This window comes from Rhea americana, unplaced genomic scaffold, assembly GCF_003343005.1.
Source record: "Rhea americana isolate MKP2758 unplaced genomic scaffold, rheAme1 scaffold_9, whole genome shotgun sequence".
NCBI classification, from domain to species: Eukaryota; Metazoa; Chordata; class Aves; order Rheiformes; family Rheidae; genus Rhea; species Rhea americana.
The window spans coordinates 1,919,200-1,938,363 of NW_028187088.1; the positions used below are offsets into that span (position 1 = coordinate 1,919,200).

The 19,164-nt window shown below is 38.3% G+C and overlaps 1 protein-coding gene across 1 annotated transcript in view; it reads right to left on the reverse strand.

Annotated features, from left to right (window-relative positions):
• The window catches only part of BCAT1 (branched chain amino acid transaminase 1), a 71,434-nt gene extending 52,276 nt beyond the window's left edge, over window positions 1–19,158 (reverse strand). The window contains exons 1-2 of the mRNA XM_085324098.1: window positions 19,008–19,158; window positions 1,095–1,166 (exon numbers count right to left, since the gene is read on the reverse strand). Of these exons, the coding sequence (XP_085180224.1) occupies window positions 1,095–1,166; window positions 19,008–19,016 (81 nt within the window). The 5' untranslated portion in view covers window positions 19,017–19,158. The remainder of the gene's footprint in view (window positions 1–1,094; window positions 1,167–19,007) is intronic.
• Window positions 19,159–19,164: the final 6 nt, after the last annotated feature.

A 19,164-nucleotide genomic window follows, 5' to 3' on the forward strand; every position in this document is an offset into this window, starting at 1 on the left:
TAAAAGGGAAATAACTACTTAAGCATAATTCAGAAGACTGCACTGGACCGGACACTGCCCAAAGAATCAGGAAGAACATGAYGGTTACAAAGTGTATCACTACAATTTCATCTCATGTACTGCTGACAATAGTCAGCAATAACAGGAAAGGAACTGCTGAAAAAGCACAAGTGAGGTCAACTTTTTGGGGTAATATTTTTAAACATCTACAAAAGATAGATGAGGCTTTTTAAAGATTATATGTAAAGCAGGGAAAGAGAGAGGGGAAAAGAGAATTGCAGAGGCATAACAAAGACAACAGAAATAAAAAAGAGAGGCAGAGAATGGGAGTGAGGACAGAAGGGAGAAGTCAAAAGCAGCACATGTTGATGGAATCTCAGTTTCCAACAGAAAAGTAGAAGTTAACTGTATCCACACACTGTTAAAAAAAAAATCTCTTAATTACTAGTGCTACATTTGTGGGAGGAAGAAGAGTGAGATCTTAACCAAACTCAGTTCCAAGCATAAGATTAAAGAAAAAGAGAGGGACTCAATTCCTGGTCAGTTCCTGGCCGCTTCTTAGCGCTCGTTATTATCACAGCCCTGTTTGCTTGTTGAGTGCTGAGAACGTGCCAGAGCTGTGGTGTGTTTTGGAGTCCTTCTGAGATCCTTAACTCTGCAACTTTGAAAACAGATGGAAAAACCCATTTTTGAACACCATGCCAAAGTTTAACAAATAATAAAGTATAAATAGGGGGTGTTACAGAGTCTTTGTCTAGTGAACTCAATCTAGAGTTATACTGTTTTAAAAGCAGATAAGAGTTAAGAAACATCCCGGTATATCATGTTAATTTTTGTTTAATGACTATCAAGCTTTTAGCTAGTACCCGAAAAAATAATATTTAAGTTCTTCTTGAAATATTTTTAATTTCTGCAAGGGTTAATATATTTTGAAAATATTTTCTGAAAATGCAACTTCTGCTTACAAAATTATGATATTCAAGCATGTCAGCAGCTACTAAGTCTTGCACAACAATCACTACCACATTACGGATGATGTCTGGCACTGTCCAATGAAATGCTCCAGACGCTCAGATTTTTAGCAAACAACTTACCTTGAAAGATTCAACCACATGCTTTGTGGCTTCCCCTGCACATCCTCCAGCCATGCACTCATTCTGACAGCCCTAGATGGAATAAAAATACAGGAAATCAAATTCAATGTATGTTGTAAAAGATAAGTTAATTCTTTCAGAGTCAGATTATATTTCACAATTGTTCAGACTTCATAGTCAGCAAGTTTATTAGCAAGATTTTTTTGTAGTTTGCTAGCATAATTTTAAACCTTTTAGACTGTTTTACTTCATCTGAATTATTTCATGCAACTGTATTTTGGGGCTTTAGTAGGAGTGATAACATCTCGTATTAACCCTATACACTTTACAATAATCCATGGACAACATCACAAGTCTTTCATTTAAATCTAAATAAATATACTGTGTTTTCACATAGTTCCATCAAATCATGGAATCYCTATTAAAAGCATCTACCTCAGTAGATTTAGGGTTTTTTGCCTTTTCTCAAAGAGGTCTGACTAGGCAAAGTGGAACAGGGAATGAATCATTTTCTCTCAGCACTCACTCTTGATTAAATGAAGGCACTGATAACGAATGCCCACCTACATAAAGGTATAATCTTTAATCATTATTTAAGAACATTTTGAATTACCTGCTTTATTGGTCTGAAGAGTTCTGCTGCTGATTATGCTCTAAAGGGACTGAAGAAAAAGGAGTGATAGCTCTAGATAGTCTTTCATTTAGTGACAGTAAGAGAACACAGAGAGGTGCAAGCCATCAACCWGAAAGCAAGATTTCCAGTTCTGCAGCACCTGGCTAGCCTCTTTGAGGACCCTCCTGCACTAGCTAGACCTTCTTCACCAGCAGCCAAAAATGCACATGGCATTTAAGGTAGCATCTTTAAGACAGAGATGGAAAGGCAAAGTGGGGGCAGAGGTTTGGGAGAGGGATGGGGTATCAAGAGCAAGACTGGCTGGGAGACAGGCCATGGAGAGGATGGCTGAAGGGATGGCCAGCTTGTGAGACGTGGCAGCTGATGAGTGGGCAAGGGCAAGCAGTTGGGCTCGTCAGGGGCTCTTGAAGGGGGCAAGGGAAGGACAGAGGCRCTAAGGGATGTTATTGCCAGGGCTGACAGGAAAGGGCTACAAGGGACCCTACAAGGGAAAAGCCCCAGTAGGTGCTGGTYCTGGCTGCTCAATGCTCAGCAGTTACCTCTGGCCACGCCACCCCTCAGCTCTGTAATACTGCAAGCGGGAAGTCCCGCTAGACAGGAAAGTCTGAGGTCAAACGTTTAATCCTCTGCAGCAAAGAAGTGCACAGAAAATCCTTTACGGTCAGTCTGTGAGATCCATGCCCCAACGCCTTGGAGGGGGGGGGAGGCTCCTTGCCCTACCTGCAGTCCCAAGTGCTGGGCAAGTAGTGGCACACTGGGACACAGGCCACCAGAGCCCTACAGCRGCCAGCATGTCCTGCTGGGGCTGGGGCTGCACGGGTCATACACTGTGAAGCACAAAACACACAAAGCAAATAATGTATTTTTTCCCTTTGTAGATCTTGGAGATATGGCAGAGAGTGAAAAGAGAGCAGTACCTTCACTGAGCCTTTAATGGATAGCAGACTTGCAAGGAACAACAGAAAAGGCAAGATCTCAGCCACAGAAGATCTCACTTCCTCTCCCCTCCTCCACCTATTATGCCCTGGGTGGGGGGAGCATAACATCCCTTCTGCCTTTTCTCATCAGCAGCTTTAACCCTTCTGTTCCTCTTTTTCCAGTTCTCTACAGTGCAACATACAATTCTGGCTATGTACTTCTTACTATCGACTAAAGGAACTGCTAAGAGAGATCACAAATCTCTTTGCAATTTACCAACACACATTATCTTAAAAGCTTATTAAAAAGTTGATTTATTTATTTTAAAGTTCAGGTTTATTTATTTATTTATTTATCCAGAAAGACAAGTATTTTTGCTAGTTCCTGTTGAACAGTATTCAGTGTCTGAGACCCTAGCAGGACTTAYGTATTACCTGAACTGAGGACAGCCTGAACTAAGCACTGTATAATAGATTCTTGCTTTCCCTATAGTTCTTCAAATACTCCCAAATTCAGTGGTAAAACACCAGGAGGTCTTTACGAGACYATCAGCTTACAGAAGGCCTTCATGAGACCATCAGCTTGTAACAGCTRAGTATACTGTCCATGAATTAAGCCAACCAATTCTACTCTGCACTGCAGTGAATTAGAATGGAGAATATACTGGTTACCAGCTGAAGAGATGTTAACTACAAGCTGTGAAAACAAGAATTTCTCAAACAGCTCCAGCTCCGTTGCTGGCTTTCATCTAATATGCAAAACTGGATTTTCTAGTAACAGTTACTGGTGATAGCAAATGCTGGCAAGTGCTCAGTCATTATTTTTCAGTCTCTTTCCATCTCTGCTTTATTAAGTTACTCTAAAGCTAGGTGTTGGTTTATGCAGAAAGGACAGAATGTGGATGTAATTCATGTATCTCTTTAAAGAACATGAAAGAGAATCAAAATTTGCTTGTAAATTTCAGGTGTGAATCATTTACAGAAGGAACCGTTAGGGGCTTGATCATGTTTTCATTCAGGTCAGGGTTCCCACTTAATTCAGTGAAGTCAACAGTCCATTTTTAGAGCATATGCCATTGGGCAAGTCCTGCTCTCAATGAAGTCATTATGCTTTGTAGATTTAATTCATATTTAAAGCAGTAGCTAACTGCCTTTGTTAACCACACTGAGATCAAATACAGTTAATCCCTTAGCACTAGAAACACATGCCACAATTACCTTCTAATTGATCGAGTCATATTTTAATGGCTTATAAATCTGAAACATGCYGTTAAATACAATAAGGGAAATTATTCCCTGGTTTAGCACCCACATTACTAAGAGAGATGTGCCAAGGCTAGATTTGCCCTTTTATTTGACAGCATGGTAGATTTAAAACTATACCTATTACAATACTGTCATTATCCTGAAGATACGTTTGAGATTCTGTGTCAAAGCTTCCTTAAAAGCCACTCAAGTTTCTAGAACCTGTCCCAGACCAAAATATTAAGATGCTGTGTAACTATGTTAGCATGACAGTATTTTCTATGTTGCAGTGGAGATCCAACAACCATTTTTATGGTGTATATATAGCTGCTCTTTGTAAACTTGAAATATCACAGTATTTCACCACTTTCCTTCAAGAAAATAGGATAATTTTGAATTGCGATGCTTATATGAGAAAAAAGTGTAAAGCATACATCTTAGATTGAATTAGTTAGCTTAAAAAGTGAGTTTTATAAGTCTCTATTACTGAAAAATATTATCAAAATAAAGACTTGATGGCAATTTTTTTTATTTATTGTTATAGTGGTATAGTGTTAGTATATAGTAGTATACTATATAGTTAGTATAGGTAGTACAGTGTTATTGTTATATGTTCAGTGGTATAATTATTATTACTGCAAATCCTTCAGTGTTTAAAAAGTAATCATAATTAACTCAGTTGAGTTATAGTATTGCCTCACAMCAGTACTTACTTCCAACTTAATTCTAATGTAAAGACATAAAGCTAATTACAGGGTTCTTCTCAATGTGGAATGGAACACACCAAGTCTGGTACCAATCATCACAAAATTTGAAACTTGCCCTATGTGCCATGTACTCTGTCATGCTTTTCAAAGAAAATAATTCTTTAATCAGTGCTAACATCACTTTGTTTTCCAGGTTGTTTGATAATGCATCTCCCCATTGAGGAATAAAAACCCTTTCCCTTAGTGGAAGGTAAGGGTAAAAAAATATATTGCAATTTCTACTTGAAATTTCTATTGAGTCCACACTATCAGTTAGGAAATTATATTTACTGTTTTTAAAAACAGCTCAAGAGCTGCAGTTTCACAAACTCCTTAGTCATCTTTTGGTTTCTTATCCCTACTGAACTGATGCAGCCGATTTTTGTCAATGCTCATGTCTTTCTTTGGCAATGTCCTCAGGGCTGCTAAACTCCCCAAACTTACTATAACCTATGCATTTCATTAAGGTATTCAGATGAGAGTGCAGCTTTCTTGATAACATGACTGTGAACATCTAATCTGAAATTCTGTGTAAAAACCTTCCTAAATATGAATGAAATGACCCAGTGTGTCCTTAAACAAGTCAGTCCACAGATATCTCTGATGTCTCCACTGTGACTCAGAATTTCATCACCACCACCTGTGCCCTGTTTAGAGTATTGTCAGTGACAGGGAACATCTGAAAAACCAATTTCATGCTGCTGCTGCCTAGGAAGGCTAGAATTGTAGGGAGCGCTTTGTTGGCAGTTGGCTACTCATGAGGGAGGAGAACCTAAAGAAGCAAATAAGCCAGAGATGCACAGCTGTGGTGGCACATAGTCCCTTCTATTGAGATGACCCTGTCTCCTGCTACACAGAAAAGCTTACAACCAACACTATCCTGTAGCAGCCATCATGGCCCACCAAAGACAGAAGGAAAGTCAGAGGCCGTATGAAAAACAGCCTTCAATAGAGAATGTTCTTTCCGAGATGTTTCTCCAAATAAAACAGTGTCTTACTGCTTTTTTCCATGCTTGCTTCTGGCTATTAAGTGTCTAATAAAGATTTCATGCTCCAATTTGCTTTGGGAGGATAATGAAATTAGAGTATTTATCTGTGATTTCAGGTATCCAGCAGATCAATGCATTCAGTACAACTAAACATGGTTTATATGATGGTACTGCCTACAGGGGAAAAAATTAGATGTGTGACAACAGGTACTCATGCATTCATACCCATAAAATCATAGTTGCCCTACTATTACAGGTATAAAATAAGAATCCAATGTGCACAAATGCCACATATTCTGTGTTGTTCCCTTCATATAAAGCTTTTCCATGATTTGAAAACAGCATTTATTTCTCTGCAGAAAACGTTAATATAATCTGACATCCACATCACATAAAATATRAATTTGCAGAAAAAGGGCTACTGAAAGCAGAACGATGTTCTCAAAAAATAAAACACATCAACCCATTGTCAGACAGAGAGAAAATCCGAATACTGCTGTAGGGCTGAGACATTCAATACTATTTTTAACATAAACTAAAAAGACTTTTAGTTAATGACCTTTATGACAGACTTCTAGAGCCTCGGAATCTCATTTATGTTATCCAACAGCTAGGCATGCTTACCTTCAATGTGCCATGGTAGCTGTATGCTATATAAATAATATTTTTAAAGTGTCTGTATATTGTATGGATATGAATGTCAACATGCACGTGTGTATCACCATGTGAAGGCCACCAGGTGAGTTCATCAGGCTGAGCTGCTTACAGGACAGCATGCCTTCCCATATACTACCATGAGAAAATCTCATCCATACCACTTCTTTTAAATATTCTGTTTTCAAAATCATCAAGAAAAAGCAGATAAGAAAAATACCTCTTAAATTGTATTTCTAAACACTTAAAGCCAAACARAGATCCTTGACATATCTTTGTTAGCATGGCACACACTTTAGGGATTGGCTTGATAGGCTTAAATAATGAATCCACAGAATAGGTACAGCACAAACACCAGAGCAGCTCCATTGACATGTAGATCAAAACACACAAAAAAAGGGTAATTAATCAAAGGCCACCTCAGTTCTTAGCTTTATACTTAGTTCATCAAGAAGAATTCTTGTTTGACTTCTGCACTTCCCATGTATTTCTCTAAGACTRCTCTTACCTGATATGTACCTGCACTGATGCCTTGACCGGTGGGCATTATCACTTTACCATAGCTTCATGTTCAAGCCCATCCCTTGAGCTGGTACTAGTGTTGGTTACACCACCAGGCAGTGTAATAATGACACAGAATAAAGGAAAATACAAGGCAACTAGCAGAAAAAAAGAAAATAAGCTTCCTGATGATTTAATGACGACTGTGGCATGAAAGAATCACAGCTTAGAACACACACAAATTTCTTAATTCAAGAAAGCTGCATTGCAATAACTAAGGTTGAATTTTAAATAGATGTCATTAAATTAGTCCAAAAGACTATGAAGGCATTTATCTTCTGACCTGACTAGTTTACTTGGTTTAGACAAAATCACTTTAAGAAGTAGTTTAAATAAAATTGAAATATGCTCCTCTTAAAACAACCATCTCTCCTGTATTTACATAAAAGAATTCAGTTGGGCTAGTATAAACTAGCCATGGTATACAAATAATATTTTTACAATTTAAGAAGAAATATAATTTAAGAGGTAGTTTTATCTGCTTTTTCTTGATGATTTTGAAAACAGAATATWTAAAAGAAGTGGTATGGATGAGATTTTCTCATGGTRGTATATGGGAAGRCATGCYGTCCTGTAAGCAGCTCAGCCTGATGAACTCACCTGGTGGCCTTCACATGGTGATACACACGTGCATGTTGACATTCATATCCATACAATATACAGACACTTTAAAAATATTATTTATATAGCATACAGCTACCATGGCACTACTAGYTGTGCTAGTATAAACTAGCACAACTTATTGGTTAGAAAAAACTTTAAAATCGAGATCATAAAGCAATTGAATTATTCACTCTATCCAAGATTCATATTTAGTAACTTTAATAAGTATATCACAACTCTAAAAGCAGAGTAAGTTGGTTTCAAAAGATTAAATAAATGCAGGACAAAGCTGCCAAAGTAGAGTCACTGCAGTCAGCAGTCAGGTGAGAAACGTCTCTAGGCAAGAATGCCAATGCTTAAACGAATATTTGAATGAGTTCAGTAACAAGCTTTCTTGTACAACAGGTTAGGCATATCAGCTCACCTGAAAGGTATACAGCAAGACTAGGCAAGGTAAAGGATAACTACTTCTGAAACCCCAAAAGAATGTGTGCTTGATAAACTGGATTACAAAGAAGGGAGAAACGAGCACACTAGAAAATAAGACTATTTTAAATTTGTTGCAACTAACTCTAAAGAAGAATCTGACAGCATTATATTTAGTTTCAAGCTAAAAGTATTCTGCCAGATATTTTGGAAAATTTACAGCATAAATTGTGAATCTGGAATGTAAAATGTAATTGTTCCCAATTCAACGGTGTTGAAAGCCTACCACCAGCCCCACCCAACACAGGGCATAAAGGAGCTATGTATAACTATTTGGCGTCCCTTTATTCCTTTATTAGTTCTGTCCCCATATATTCCCTGCACAACCATACGATCCTACTCATTTTCTTTACATAACTAGATAAGCACTGTAAAGAAACCTTCTTCCCAAATGACCTCCAAATGCAATCTGCTTCAACCTTATTTTTGAAGCCTACTGCTCATACTGTTCTTACTTTTGTTTCCTTTTCTATGAACTTTCTGTTATTCTGTCACTCCCTAGTGCCATTTCCTCTGTCTTTACTCTTTTGCTCAGCTCACTGACTCTTCCCTTCTCATTCGAGAAAACAGTCTTGTTTTATTAGGAGAATAGGGGGGGATGACCTAATGGATCTTTTCCATCTCTAACTCCTATGAACACTGCCTGTAAGCGCTTCTTTTGTTGGTTTGTTTGTCTGCTCTAGCATTAATTAGTTTTTTAACAAGTGCATTGTTTGCTAGAATGGCATAAAGAAAAACATATTAAAGCTGCCAACTGGATTTGGTTGACCTATAAATTCATCTGCCTGTTTTCTAAACAGATAGTGTTTGATGGCTATGTGATATGTTTATTGCTCAAACAAAATAAAATTGATAGGCATCACGATTTTATTGTTTGGGCCCATTTCTTGTCGATATGAAATCTTTTACATCACACTGGCAACAAGAAAGAGCATAAATGTTTTATCTGTCCTCTCCTATCAGGGTAAAACAGCTTTGTTATTAAACACAAAGCTGCTTCTGTTGATTATCCTTTCTAACATTCCAATTTGTTCATACATTCCATAAAGCCAGGTACTAAATTAGCATCTTAAGATTTTTTGGTAATGTTAACCAGAGCTATGAGATACATTTTTGATTGCATTGTTCCACCAACCAAGATGAATGTAAGCACAATAAAATAAATTCTGTTTATTTTCCTCAGGGAAAATAATCCAGTATGGGTTATACTGCCAACATCTTTTATATTGACACAGCTATATAGGTCTAGTACAGATCTGAYCTAAAGATACGTAAAATATAGTTAAGAGGTTATTTGGGAAATTCCCTGATTATCCCTAAAAGTACATACAGATACCACAGCTGATGACCAAGGCAAGTGATTTGATGTAATGTAATTAGCAAATGATAATGTTAACAAYAGAAATGCATACGTAGCAGAGACAAACAAAATCATTGTCTGAAGAGTAACTGAAGGCTTAGAACTGGAAACAGATAATTTAGTGGGTGAGAATACAGCTTCTGTGGTTTGCAAATAAATCATTGTAGACTGCTAGGGAAAAAAACAAACCACAGCAGATACAGTGATATATTCCAAAAAGAGAACTGACATGCTTAAAGAGCTAATAGATTAAAACTTGTATTTAAGGATATACTCCTGTGCCCAATCTCTCATAACTACAGCTATAACAGAAGGAGTACAGGATCAGACCTTAATCGCTGGCCTGTACTCTGCAGTCATTTGTAGCTATTCTCAGAGTGCTCAGAGCGTGTCCCATTTAAGTCCATTTTGCACTGGAATAAAGGTTTACATAAGACGCTGAGCAATGATGAATCACACACCGAAAACAAAAGCTCAGGGGGAAAAAAAGACYTGTGGAGAGGAAAGAAGCTACTTTTTTCCTGTAAGTCCTGCATACACTCCCACTAGAGATAATAAAACAGTACCTTACAGACCGGCTCTCCAATAACATCAAGTACAATGAAAAGTTCAGCAACTGTGCATGTGGTTGCTGGTCTGTGAAGGGCAGACATATACTGGCTTGATATCACATCTAGCCCTGATAACTTTGTATGGCCTATTTAATTCATCACTGAGTATCAAATGCCACTGGTGCAAAAGCATGGGAAGCATTACTCTCTGGATTAGCGTTAGGCTGTTAGGGCAGTCACAGCCTGTTCCCTGCTTCCCAAGGAGTGTGTTTAGCTGTTAGGTGTCCAACAGATAAAGCTGATAAAGCATGGCAGCAGCTATCTACCCTGAAATCTGAATGGGCTCTATACCGCAGGAACACTGCCTCACTACTCAGAGGAGTACTCTTTATCAATGTGCTCTTAAGCTTCATTGTTCTTTTCAAACGGCTTAGCACAGTCGCTCTCTTTTGCTTGCTGGAAGAACTGTACATACCCGGATATGTGCTCTGCCTGGACACCTTGCTGCAGAAGGACCCTGACTTGAGCTTTCAAATCTTGCAGTGGATTGAGTGATCTAATAGGTGACTTCAGATGGGTGATGGAAACCAGCACAGAAAAGGGAGAAAGACAGAAGGTTTTGCCTAGGGGTATCGCAAATACTGTGCTTTCTTTTATATTCTGATAGTACAATCTTAAAAATGTTTATTCCAGACAAAGAAGAACTGAGACCTTCATTATTTATAACCCTTAAATTAAGCTTATTGCTGTAATACCTGGAAGCCTTAAAAACTATTACTGGCTCTAGAGTCACAACATCGAAGTGAAGGAGGGTAGAAGTATCTGTCTCTTTTACAGAGGAAATTTAGGCACAGATTGTCCTACCTGCACACTTCACATGCATGTTGGCTGTTGCTTCAGAGTTTGCAGAGGTTGCTCCATAGAAGTCTGACTTATGCAGGAATAGGGAGTGCACAGCTCCTGACAAACTAAATCTATAGCTCCTTTCTCTTATAACGACATACCCATCACATCCATTACAGTTRAGGTAATTGAGGTAACTCTATAGAAGGAAGAACAAGTGTAACTGATTGATGTGGTTTTGGCTGTGTACTCTATTCACATAGATCTATGCCCTATGCAAGCTTCTTTCATAACAGCACACAGGCGATGACTGCTGAAGTCCTGTCTATACTAGCTCTAGTGAGTTTTAAACTTAGCATTAGTGGGTTGAAGTAGTGGGAGATGTCTCCCTGGATTTTAACAAAGTCTGGATTATATCCTTGTGGTGTGTTCTTTGGTATGTGCTCAAACACTGCCTTCACCTGAATTAATTTTACACAATTTACCAAAGCACAGAGGAAGCTGAAGCCTTTTTCCTGAAGTAAAAGACACTAGGAACAGAGCTATCCTGCAGGGAATATAGTTGAAGACAGCATATACGCTGATGTTTGTCTTACTGTTTAAGTTAACAACAAACTACAGAGAGGAAGCATGTTTACATAACAGACGTACAGCTGTGACTATGATAGTAATTCCTCTTACTTTATAGTCTTTATAAGGTTCAGAGGGTGCAATCAGAGATATAAAGTATAACCCACAACATCAAGGAAACATAAATAATCACATGGAAGCAAGCAAAGTAGAACACAACTACAATGTCACATATCACTTCCCTGAATATGGAAAAACAKCAGATGAGTAACATAAATCATAATATCAGCCACAAGGAGCTGCTTTTCTTGATGATGTCTGCTCAGAAGAGGTAAAATTATTTGATTAGTGACAAAGGGMTAGATTAATCCAGATGCAAAGTAAATATTTGACAATGTGTAACAATTTCAAGATAGGGCAAAAATCATGCATCAAGCACTCCAAAATTCTGGATGCTTCAGAACTAAAGTTATCTCTACGCCTCTTTTCTAAATACCTCGTGAGCAAGCGCTTCATCTGAAATCACCTATCACATTTGTTGACAGTGATCAGAGTAAACTGTACTCTGCCTGGGGAAGTCAAGAGCAAAATATCACTCAGCACATTAGAAGTGACCTTGAAAAAGGTATGGCCACAGATGAGGTATTTGTAGAGATGCCAGCATTAAGCATGCAAAGCAACTGGAGGCTCTTTGCCAAAATTATTGCATGGTAAAAGGCTATCACAAGAGCGATTCAATCTCTATTAGAAGAGAGGTAACTCTGAAAAACTAAGAAATAGGACTAGTACTGAGGATAATAGACCTATTACAAGTAAATACTGTTCAACATCTTTATCAAAGATCTAGCAGCTCTGTTCAGCTCAGGAAGTCTAATTTAGTAAGACTTATTTATAATACTCCATGAACCAAGGGTTTTGTCCAATTTAGTACCACATGAATATCATACTCTTGACTAGAATGTCTCTGTCATTTCTGGACATATGAAGCTAGTGAACAAATTAATATAATTTAGAATATTGTCTGGTATGTCTTATATTGGAATCCAGTTCATCTGGAAGTAGCACGACACAACATATTCATTTCATACGTACATCAAAATAAATATTTGGGATAATGGACATGATGAAAACATTGCTGGCTACAACAGAAAACCTTAAAAGAAAATATAAAGTACACAAATGTAAATGCAGCATTCTCAGTTCAATGAAGAACCAGAAATGAATGTTAACGTTACTGAACTTCTGCCTCTAGGTGTCAAGAAGAACAGCCAACCTGTAAATATTTGTATCGCCTCTGAAAAGGTGTGAAAGGCAAAGGATAATAATCAAAAATAGGGCTACTCTAATGGTACAGGCACTCCTCAATATGGAGAAAGCATGGATTATAGAACTCGTCTCTGCATTCATCAGAGCACTGTGTAATACTAYGGCTATGGTCAATTTAAGAAAAAAGCACAACTGTGATAGAAAGATATGAAAAGCAGAACTGAACCCAGTGCAGTCAAACAACCAAATGACTTTTCTTATAGTTTCAGAAGAATACCATTTTCTGGCATGGTAAACTTTCTTTCATTTGTCTCCCAAACTACACTTCTGTTTCTAAAGATGGTTAATCCTGGCAGAGTCTGTAATTTAGCTCCCATGCACACATAAATAGACTACTTGCATATCTAACCATATCACTTATAAAGCAGATGCTATATACATGAAAGCAGATCATATTATAAATAAGACAATAAGGATAAATRCATTAAATACTTAAGTGTGAGCATGTATGCATGCATGTATATATTCTGACAGCCTTTGTGGCTATGTAACCAAGGTATGCTGTAATACCCTATGCTGCCACTACTACCYAATATTATTGTTCGAAGGCTCACATTATGTTTTTATATCATTAGACAACCTCTAACACTATCACATACTGTGATCTTGGTAGTTTTCCTAAGGAACATAAAAGCCTAAATCCTGTTCTCAAAAATGGTTATGACAGTTCTGAATATTTTACAATTACAGAGCCTACCCTCCCAAAAATCCTGTAATTTTACTGGATCAAAAACCTAACCTCTCTATCTCTCAAACTTTAAAATCAGAGAAATAAATCTACATCATGCATCTAGTAAGATACTTACTTAACAATTAGCTTGCAAAACATGTTGAGAATACAGAGGGTATTAAAACTTGTTACAAGCTTTTCTTTTTTACATTGTTTTGACCAGAAATTTATTTCTCATGCTGGAAGATGAGACATTCCATGAATCAACATGAATTATACTATTGCTGCAAACTTTAAGTGAACTATATGCTATTTCTCATAAATTAAATGATGATGCACAGTTGTGTTAAACTTTTTTGAAGCTAGAGTGTGTGATTTTGTATGGTATATCTATGTATTTACAATATAATAATTTAAAGTTCATAATCCAAAGAATCAAAAAAAAGTTTCTTTTTAAAAAGCTGTTGAGCCTTTTCAAAAGCTGTAAGAACTCTAACAGTGCATTGAGCTTTTCTTGTAGCCAGAGTTGCATTAAAAAAGATGATCTCATGAAWTCATTTTAAAACAAGTTGTTATTTAGAAAGCCAACTGTGTTATTAAAAAAAAATCTTTAAGAAAAGCTGTAAGTCAGTTTTCAGGGAGACATTGATAAGACTAATGAGAAAGAAACAGATGTATACCTGTCACAGCAACAGAGGTACTGTCTATAGCTTGCTAGGYGCTGAAACTAAAGCCTGTTTCCTTCCTCTCCCATATACGGAATCAGATACAGCCACATGAACCCATCATCTGAATTCTGGCAAATGCAACACTATTTCTGTGTATGAATATGCATCTATGCATCAAAAGTTGGTCTGATCCCACAGATCAAAGACACATAGGGCAAATCCATCTGACTTCCAAACATGTAACTGTCTTCTACTGGGAACTCATTTTTAAGCCCATAGGGTTAATTCACACAATACTGTCACATCCAGTAGCCTGTAAGGTTCGTCAGTTGTACAGTAACACTGCTTTCAAGTCAGGTTTGAGTCTGAAAGAATGAGGATTTATACTCTTTCAAAATATTTGCATATTTTAATATGTTTATACAAAAAATATATATATAATTATTCCTGGATATCCTTGTCTACTGAATTGTCTAATCCTTCTTTGACTCTTGCTAAATTCTCCTTTTCTAAGGCAAACCTCATCATTTCTAAGGTAAAAAGTCCCAGGTCTTTCTTCCCCCTAAACCTCCTATCCTTCTCACTGTTTCTCCGATTCCCTCTGACTGCTACAGCTTTTCTCCTTGTGCTGACTTTGCATAGCATACAACATGAGCAAGGCATTTAGATATTTTCAATATTATCCTTCATGTTCTTCCCCATGCAACCTAATTACTTTCTCCTGTTTTAACGCTTAGGTACCCCCTTAGCTTCCCTTTGATATTAGTAGCATATTTTCTGGGGGAAATTCCTCCTGCCATCCCTGGTCAGTTCCTACTGGTAAAACTGACACTTGTTTACAGAATTAGACAGTATGTTATATGAAAAAAACATCTAGCAAGAACAGAAGACCACTTTGGCTCCCCAATGCTGATGGTGGAAAGAAAGTACAGTACTTTTAGGGAAGGTGCTGAGATTATAGGAGGGAGGTGCAGTCCTTGGCACAAGCAGTACGCACACTGATGAATATTGATAAACCTTGCCATAGATCTTAATGAGGCAATTAAAGAAAAAAGACTCCTGAAAAAAAAAGAAGAGTCTATATAAAATAGCATTCATGTGAAGATACTTACCAGCACTAGTGTTCAACCTCTAAAGTACTTTGAGTTCATCAGGGTAAAAGGTACAAACGAGGAGCCAAAATATTACTACTATATTGACATGACAAAGAAATTAACAAATAAATCTGTTTACATTGGTGACTTTAAAGACCAGTTTTGTACAGAGTTCTTTGCAAACTGTTAAAAGGCTCTGGACTATCAAGCAGAACCTTGGACAAGCACATGCTGATCTGCACTACTGTGTGAAAGATTGTTCTCTCGCAGAAAACTTTTCCCCAACATCCAGTCTGTTTCCTCTTGTTTCAATTTATGTCTGTAATATGCTGTTCTCCCACTATACATCACTGTGGGGTCTGGCTCCATCTCCTAGATAAACCCCAGTAGGTTTTGGAAAGCCACTATTATGTCCTCCCTAGGTGCTATTTTATCCAGACTGAACAAATCCAGTTCCTTCAGCCTCTGAACATGAAAGCTTATAAATAAACAAACAAATCTCAGGAAGGATAATGCAAGTTCTAGTACTTAATAGGGAAGTGATGACCAGTGAACAGTCTATGCAAAACTTAACAGACAGACAGGGCATGCATGGCACTGATCTCGCTGAATGCTAATGGAAATAAATAAAATCAGCACCTTGCAGAATTAAACCATATTCCTGTAATACAAAAAAAAATGTTTTCTGTGCCTACAATGAGCATTTCTATCAAGAGTTGTATGAAATGCTGTAAGAGGCAAACTGAATTACCATTAGCTGTGCACCTACTAAAAAGTCATGGTGCACTTCATCAATGTATCAGGTATGCTCTAAAATAAAACTTGGAACAAACAGCAGACTTCAAGGGAAGAAAAGTAAATGAGCAACTCTATTGCAAAGGTATTATGACATTAGTTTGTAAAAACAATAATAAACCATGGGCCAAGATGCACAATAAATAGAAAAGTAAAATCTCTTGACTACTTTAAAATATTTAATTAATTATTTAGTTTGTGTTAATTTAACACCATTACTTAATTCACATTTACTCTTCCGGATCATTTGATCTATACACCAAATGGCAACATGAGGCCTTTACATAACCATAACACTGAGTTTTCATTTGCAATAGCATATGGTAGTATTTGCTAAGCTTCTACAGTAGGTGTGCTATTTTATGATGTACTATATCTGTCCCTTTAATGGGTAAAGTCATAAGGCAATAAAATTGTTTCCAAGGTAGATGGGACCACCTATTCACTTACTTCTATTGTAAAGAGTGGAGGTATTGAGTTGCTGGCATATACGTGACTATGAATAAAAAATCATGCTCATGCATTCCTTTAATTTATGCTCAAGTATCACCAGAATTCAGACATTCAAGGTAAAGGCCATTCATTTAATCTCTATACGCAGCTATCAYGGCAGCTGGATAGCCACAATTTATTACTAAATACTACAATCAGCACCGAGTGGCTTGAGCTCATCCACATCTCTCACTAGATTATCTAGCACTGTGGAGTACGTAATATGTTACTGCAATGACATATGAAGATGCACATCGCCGTGTGTTTGGCTAAGGAAGCCTAAAGTCTGCAAACAGAATTAATCCTTCATTCTACCAACACTGAAGCTCCAGAGGTCAAATTTACTAATAACCTGCCCTTTGCTATACCTTTGGCTACAATTATTCATTTAAGCAAATGGAATAACACAAGGAAGTAACAGAAATAATATCTATTTTGATTCTTTAGCATGCCTAGCCTGAATAAATCATTTAAAAATGGCTGAACAAATTCAGCTCAAACTGAGTGCTCACACAGTTAATAAACTGATAGACCTTCTTTCCTAACATGGCCTTCCCAGGGACAAATTCATGGCTGGAGAATTCAATTTGAATTATTTTCATCTATGGAATTAAAACAAAGATATATATGGCCTATGGGCTGGTTTAGCAAGATATCAACTGCATTAAAACCACACTCTAATTTTGTAATCTTCCATTTTGCCTATGAGTTTGTAGCAGATTTCAATACCCTGCTTCCATGGTGGGAAAAATCTGAACATCCATTTGATCACACGATGCTGAGAGTGCTAGGCCTGTCAGTAGCAATCAGTGCAATAGGTGGATAAGGCAGAGACCAGAGGCACAATTCATTTATTATATATAATATTCCTTTAAACAGGCCCAGGAAGAGAGGGCTGAGGGTGAACTGGAAATGTTTCAAGGGGAAACGAAGAGTTTSGACTAAAAGCAGGAAATGGCAAAGTGGGAGATGAAGGCCTAAGGAGCTGTAATAATGTGGTTGCTTACTGATACCTTTGTAATTGTATTATTTCTTACAGAAGCACCTTAATAATCAAATGGCATTTGGTCTTCCCCTTTGACATGTGCTCTGCAAATACACAGTGACAGTCATAACCCTGAAGAGCTTACAGTTTGAACAACTGAGGCAAATAAAAGGGTAAAGGGCCCAGACAGCACTGACTTGCCCATGGCTACACCACTCACCAGTGACAAGAACATACAGATCTTCTAGTGCTGTAGCTATTGCTTCATGCTGTCCTCTTTGCAGAAAAAACTCCAGGCAAAGTTAGGTCTTGTGTGCGTGTGAGGAATCCGAAGAGATGTCATGGCAGCTTTGAGCAAATGGGCACGTCTATGGTTTGTTTGAAACTTGTTTTTGGCATGGGCATGCACAGCATTGCTGTCAGGTGCTGGACTATGCCCCAGCAGACTGAAGTCCAGCCCTCTTTCCTAGTCACACCACAGGTACAACAAAAATGGTATAAAATGTGACAGTCTGTCTCACTCCTTGACACACTTGCACTCTGGCCCTGAGCATTCTGGGTAGGGGAAACTGTTCCGGTATTTTCCATGAGCAGTTTTAGATCTTCTGCAATGACTGGTCTGACACTCTCCACTTGCAGAAAGCACAAATGAGACTAATCAGAGCATCCTGAGGTCTGACACTCACCTTTTCCTGACCTGCTATCATCAGTAGCACCTGCACCACGGCTAGAGGTGCGCAGAAGAGAGCAAAGCTTGTAAGATGCAAAGTCTGATGAAAGTAACACTCTAGTCAGTGGCAGAAAGGAGCTGGGGTGACATCTGCTAGTTAAATACCTGTTGTGCTCATATTTCATTTGTTATGGTTACTGAAAGGAGAGCAAATAACTCAGTCTTGTTTTTTCTAAGCTGTTAGCTTTGGGATCATGCTGCAGCTGAGAAGTTCAGTCAGCCCAGCACAGACATTCTTCAGAACCCAAGAATTTCTTTTTGTGCAGCTGTTCCAGAGGGTATGAAGTTGCTATGATGTTCCCCCAGTCTAACTGAAAAGCAGCCCATGCCCTTTGTCTTCAATAGTAAGACTTTTTTAATCCCTAGAGCAGCCTCAGCAAGCGCAAGAGTGTAAGCATGAYGCTTATAAAAGGATAGCTCCCACAGATGCTCATCTTTCATCTTAGCATTCACTACTAACAACTCCTCTTCGGTTAACTACATTTCTGAAATTACTCAGAACCTCAAAATACATACTACTGGGTTTTACTCATAGTCTATTTCAGTACAACAGAAGACATAAAACCTATAATGAACTCCCAGGCATAGAAAAGCACGATGCCCAACAGCAGACCATACTCTTTGCAGGTTTCCTGAAACATTGAGCCCCGCATTACAGATAAATAGTAAGAAATCCTCTAGATGAAATTATACACCCTCCCTTCCCCCATTCTCCCTTGCTACTCATTATTTCTTTTCCTATGCTGTCTGCAATGAAACAGCATGGAAAGAGATGGGAGTCGCASATATCCTGCTTCTGAATCTCAAACAATAAACCGCTTGGAGACTGAAATCTCCTTCACGGGGCATAAATAGCATGTAAGAGCATTAACATCGGTATATACAAATCAGTAAACTACAGTTTTGCCTATGTGCTAGGGACTAGCTCCCCTGCTCCTCTGCATCCCCCGAATGATGGATGAGAGGATTCCGGCAGGAAACCGGCACCCCTTACCTTGAGCATGCTGGCAAACGGGGTTATATCCCAGCCGCCGCGGAGCGCGCTCTGGCTGCGGGCGGCGCGTGGCCGGGGTGCTGAGGCGCGGCGGCGCGCTGCGCGAGCTCAGGGCCGGCCGATCCGCCTGCGGGCGCTGCTGCCGCCGCTCGCGGGC